General features: G+C 48.3%; 1 protein-coding gene across 1 annotated transcript in view; it reads left to right on the plus strand.

Annotated features, from left to right (window-relative positions):
* FBXO16 (F-box protein 16) overlaps nucleotides 1-3,391 on the plus strand; it is a 48,576-nt gene extending 45,185 nt beyond the window's left edge. Inside the window, 1 exon segment of the mRNA XM_047717492.1 lies at nucleotides 1,771-3,391. Within this exon segment, the coding sequence (XP_047573448.1) occupies nucleotides 1,771-1,953 (183 nt within the window). The 3' untranslated portion in view covers nucleotides 1,954-3,391.
* The last annotated feature ends 2,611 nt before the right edge of the window (nucleotides 3,392-6,002 follow it).

The following is a 6,002-nucleotide window of genomic DNA, read 5'->3' on the forward strand; positions in this document are numbered from 1 at the left end:
TCCTGCCCTTTTTCCTCTCCAGTTCTAACAACTTGCTACATTTAATCCCAGCTTTGTCTACCTTTTCCCCAGAAAAATCATCAGCGAGCATGTATAGGCAGACACCCGTAGATTCACTGAAGTGTCAGAGGCCAGCTTTGCTTACAGGGAGTTTGCAGTCTTGTTCGGGGACAGATAATTATGGCCAGGAGTGAATACAAATGTCCAAGAACATGGGAATGGGAAGTCAGAGGTCTCGCTAATAATGGCTGCAAGAATCCAGCTGAGGCAGAAATCCCGGAGGGTTCGGCACCTGGGTGGCTCAGTCAGTGAAGTGTCTGCCTTTGGCTCAGGTCCTGATCCCAGAGTCCTGCGACTGAGTCTCACAGGGGCTCCCTGCTCAGCGGGGAGTCTGCTTCTCCCTCTGTCTCTCTGCCTCTTCCCCGGCTTGCAATCTCTCTCTCAAATAAATAAATAAATAAATAAATAAATAAATAAATAAATTCTTTTAAAAATAAAAAAAGGAAGAAAAAAAGAAAGAAATCCCTGATGGTCAAGACACTCCAGCTTCTTTTTTTTTTTTTTAAGATTTTATTTATTTATTTGACAGAGAGAGAGAGATCACAAACAGGCAGAGAGAGGGGAGGAAGCAGGCTCCCCACAGAGCAGAGAGCCCGATGCGGGGCTCCATCCCAGGACCCTGAGATCATGACCTGAGCCGAAGGCAGCGGCTTAACCACTGAGTCACCCAGGCGCCCCAAGACACTCCAGCTTCTTGGAGAAGGAAGATCTCGAAGGACAGGTTAGATTTAGAGAAGGAATAGAGTATGTGAGGCAAGATTGTGGGGCACCGTTGTGGACTAACGAGGGACCCTGTTCCCTGGCCGAGAGGACAGGAGACAGCAGTCATTGGCTGAAGCAGTTTCTGATTCAGTGAATGTCTCAGGTAGGATTTCCCAGATTAACAGAAACCCTGTGTGTGGCAAATGTACCCAGCAGAGCATGAGAGAGATGTGACAAGTGTTCTGACGGCCAGGACAAGCCGGCTGGATGTGGAGTCGTGGTGCGGGGATTGTGTTCAGGGCGGGTGACAAGTTCTGTACATGTGCCCTGTCTCCTTCTGACTCTCTGCACAGTAGGGGCCAACATAAGAGGGACCTCGTGAGGGTCCGTCGCTCGTGCTCCCAGCAGGCTCAGCTCGTGTTCTTGCTTTCTCTTGTTCTCCCCTCCTCCCCCTCTTCCCTTGCCTGCTCACGCCAGATGTCCCGGAGAAATCCTTTCTCACTGTGAGTTTTGGTTGGAATGTCAACCTGTGACATTTGCCTTTTTAGAGCAAATGTGTGCATGCACAGATTAGTAGTGAGTGTAAAACACAGGAGCTCTCCCAGAGCTCGCCTGGTCTGAGAGAGCCTGTGTCTCCAGGCATGGCTCTGACGCCTTTCTGCTCTGTGAACTCAGGCTGGCAAGTAAACTGGCCTGGCCTGCTCTCCAGTTTCGTTGATTTGTAAAACAGAGATGCTAATACTTCCCTACTTGCCTGGTGGAATTTCCTTGAGGCTCACATGAAATTACGGTTGTGAGAGCACTTTGGAGGCTAACAGACTGATTCTTAGCTCAAGGTGAAGATTGCATGGGGGTTAGGGGTTGGTGACGTTGGGAGGTCTCAGTAAATCCCATCCAGCCCTATGATTTGAGAAAGCTGTCTTGCATCATTAAAATAAGTTTAGTTATATAGCTTCCTGTCTGCTGTTTTTGGGGCTGTCGCTGGAATGATCTCTTTTTCCTCCCTAGATATCCCTAAGTGCAGAACCCAGCACCACTCTCCGAGTTCCTGCTCATCTTGCCTGGTCTCCTCACCGGTGGGCAGGGCTCCAGGCCAACGAAGCGGACACAAAGGTCCTCATGCAACCTCTTCAGAGGCACCCTGGGCTTCAGGCATTACCCAGCCGGGCTCCAGAGCTGAAGTCAATTTAAAAACGTGAAAGGATTGTGGTAGACATGACAAGGTGCTCTACACATTGGAGAGATGTTACTTGGGTCCTCTAGTAGAAACTTTCAGCTTAGGTACCTGCTTGGGAAAGGGAGTCCTACAGTATTTCAGTAAAAGGTGTTCATGGCAGAAGTGCTGACATGGTTACAAACTTAGATACAAATGTGAGGATAGGTACCATGGGGTTGATAAAGGGACCAGGATAGCAACAGTGGTAATATTGGGTGTACGGGGCCGGGTCCCAGAAAAGTGCAGACAGCCGACTCCCAAGGCTAGTTGAGCTGTTTAATGGGGGGGCTGTTTACCATGGTGTCTCATTGGCTGGAGCTGCCATCACCCAGTACCCCTGCCTTCATCTGGTCCAGCTGCTATAACGAAAATACCGTAGATGGGTGGATTACAAACAACAGACATTTATTTTCTCACAGCTCTGGAGGCCAGGAACTTTAAGATCAAGATGTTGGCAGGGTTGGTTACTTCTGAGGCCTCTCTCCTTGGCTTGTGGGTGGCCACCCTCTCCTTCTGTCTTCATATGGTCTTTGTTCTGGGTGGTCTGTGTCCTCATCTCCTCTTACTACAAGGATACATGTCAGATCAGATTAGGGCCTGCCCATATGACCTCATTTAACCTTAATTACCTCTTTGAAGACCCTAGCTCCAAAGACAGTCTGGTTCCGAGGTCCTGGGGGTTAAGACTTCAATATAGGAATTTGGGTGGGAGGTTGGGGGGAGTGGGACACAATTCAGCCTACAAACAACACTGAGAATCAAGTTAAGAGAATCAAGATGAGATGGTGAACCACCTAGGAACTGGTGACAGTGGAAGCCTTTGTCAGCCTGTGGCCTGAAGAGGCAGAGAGGAAAGGGCCTGTTGTTCCCAGAACCCAGTGAGAGCTGTAGCCACAGGTGAGGGGCCGCCCAACAGGCTGTATGCTCTGTGGTGGAGGAACACAGTCACTGTGGATAATGAGGCCTAGCAGGGAAGGAAGAGGGCGAAGACCCAAGCCCTCTCTCTCCCCACCCCTCTATACTCCTAATAGCACTTGGCTTTGGTCAAACCCATCCAGAAGTCCAAGAACAAAGGAGCCTGGGAAGAAGTGTGGCCAGGAGTGGGTGGGAGGTGTATTACATGAGTGAGACTGTGAGGAATAAGCAGCACAATGGGGGCAATGTAAAAATTTCCAAAGAAGGAATTAGAATTAATGTTCAAGCAATGTAAATGGGCCTCAAAGAGTCATTGGAAAGCAGAAAATGTTACTTGGCTGCAAAAATATTAGTCAGATCTTCTAAACTAAACCACCTATTCATGTAACCATTTCAAGGTTCAGAAGTTACCATTCTAGGATACTTATTTACCTAAGTAAAGCAGAATGATAGAACACCAAATGTTTGTCTATCACATAATGTTGAACATTCATGTTCTTGTGTTCCATACTGTAACATGTAATATATATGTAGATGTTACATATATATTATATACATCACACACACACACTCTTGTTTTTGAGTGGTTCAAAATGGTGGCCTGGAAAGATGGCGCAGGATACAGAGATTTGGATGCCCAAATGATTGGTATAGGACAAAACACAACCAACTTATAATTGATTAGTTTGTACCACCCAAAGTGATACTAACACATGACTCTGAAGCAGAGAAGAAAAAAAAGCCCACACCCAGATGAGACCTGGTGTTCTTCCCATGGTCAGAGCAGATGACTCTCAGTTAAGATTTCTTCTTCCAGAAGGCGGAGGCCTCATGCTCAGCCCTCAGAGCCAGGGGCAGCTGTGCCGCTGGGGTGGCCTACAGCTCTAGGATTCTGCGCTGCTTTGTCCCAGTGAACCCCCTGGGTGATGTCAGGAGCCAGTCACATCATGGGCCTCTGTTGGAATGGGCCAGCCTGGAGTATGTCCCCATCTCTTCTGAAATAAACCAGAATCTTTTGGGGTAAGGACCTATCAAGAGAAAGAAGGGCTTGTCTAGTACAGATGGCTCTCTCTTATCTTAAGCTGTATTTGGGTTATCTATTCCTATAAAACAAACCACCCCAAAACTTGGCTACTTACAACAACAGTCTGTTATTCCCCTCATAAATGTGCATTTTGGGAGGGGCCTGGGGAAGAGCTTGTCTCTGATCCACACAACATCCTCTGGGTCCTCCCGACAGAGGGCTGGGAGATCCAGTTCCAAGATGGTGTAGGGACATGGCTGGGAAGTGCATGTGAGCCTTTCACTGGGTGTTCAGCCAGGGCTGAGGACAGGGCCCCCTGTTCCTCTTCTTTGGGGCTGCGGTTCTTGTAGCATGGGGACTGGGTTCGAAGGATGAGCATCCCGAGAGAGACAGATGGACTCTGAATCACCTCTTTTGTCCTCGCCTTGCAAGTCTTACAGTGTCACTCCATTATCCCCTGGTGACCACAGAGGCTTATCCAGTTTTAAGCAGAGCAGGCACAGACGTGGGAGAGCTGCGAGGTTCTGGAAGAACGCGTGGGATGGGAAATATAATTGGGCCCATTTGGGAATAGACTGTCTGCCTCAGGATGGTTCCCTAGGTGACCCTTACCCATCACTGGTCACAGTGTAGTTACATGAACTAGGCTGAGCCTCTGTCTTAGCCTGCTCAGCCTGCTGTAACAAACACCACAGGCTGGGGGGCTTAAACAGCAGACATTTATTTTCTCACAGCTCTGGAGGCTGGAAGTCCAAGATCAAGGTGTTGGCAGGGTTGGCATCTGGTGAGATCTCTCTTTTGGGGTTGCCCTTTCTCTGTGTGTTCACATGGCCTTTCCTTGGTATCTGTGCAGAGAGAGAGAGAGAGAGAGAGAATGAGGTTTCCCTGGACAGATCCTATCTGATCAGGAGACCACCCTTATGGCCTAATTTAACCAATCTACCTTCCTTCTTTCCTATATTTCTTCCTTCCTTAGTGGCCTCATCTCCATATACAGGTTCTCTAGGGGTTCAACATATGAATTTGCGTGGGGACACCAGCATTCGATCTGTAACATCCCCCACAATGATATGAATTAGATGACAACTGAGAAATATAAATTTATATTGATATTCCTTAATTCAAGAAAACTTTAATTTATCGAACTCCAACCTAGTGCCAGACTCTCTGCTAGGCTCTGGGAATACAGGTAGGAGAAAAATAAACTTCCTGCCCTTAATGGGTCTATAACCATGGGGGAGACAAAGCGGCCATTAAAATGGGGCAGGAGCTGCAAGGAGCACAGGCTGTGACATGTGGCAGCTTTGGGAGGGGATGAATAAAGCTCTTCATTCGGAGCTGCACTGGGGATGTCCAAGCAGAAACAGAGGATGCGTGGTACTGAGGAGTAAATACGAGGCAGGACAGGTGAGGGGAAGCATTCAGGAGAAAGCAATAGACCATGTGGAGACCCAAGGCAAAACTAGGGTGACCGCCATCCTGGTTTGCCCAGGGCTGGCCCGCTCTTAGCACTAAAGTCCCACATCAAGAACCGTTCAGTCACTTCACTTTATCCACGGAGAGAGTTCAATGCAGCCAGCATACCTGGGGGGGTGGGGGGGGCGGGCAGCAGGGCTGGTGAGAAAGAAAGCTGAAAACGTAGGCAGGATTCCAAACAAGAACCAAGATACACTAAGGAATTTAGACTTTATCTTGCGAGAAGCTGAGCAATCAGTAAGTGATCTTACCCATAGGAGTGGCTGGCTAAGACTTAGATGTAAAAAGAGCTCTATCTGCTGGATAATTAAGAAGAGGAACAGTTCTGCAGTCCTGTCAAGAAGCCCTGGCGGACTTCCAGGGACGAGACTGTGGTGATTTAAAATAATGCGGGGAGGGGCGCCTAGGTGGCTCAGTGGGTTAAAGCATCTGCCTTCAGCTCAGGTCATGATCTCAGCATCCTGGGATCAAGCCCTGCATCCGCATCGGGCTTTCTGCTCAGCAGGGAGCCTGCTTCCCTTCCTCTCTCTGCCTGCCTCTCTGCCTACTTGTGATCTCTGTCAAATATATAGATAAAATCTTTAAAAACAATAAAATAAAATAAAATAA

The sequence above is a fragment of the Lutra lutra genome, chromosome 2, assembly GCF_902655055.1.
Source record: "Lutra lutra chromosome 2, mLutLut1.2, whole genome shotgun sequence".
Classification (NCBI taxonomy): domain Eukaryota; kingdom Metazoa; phylum Chordata; class Mammalia; order Carnivora; family Mustelidae; genus Lutra; species Lutra lutra.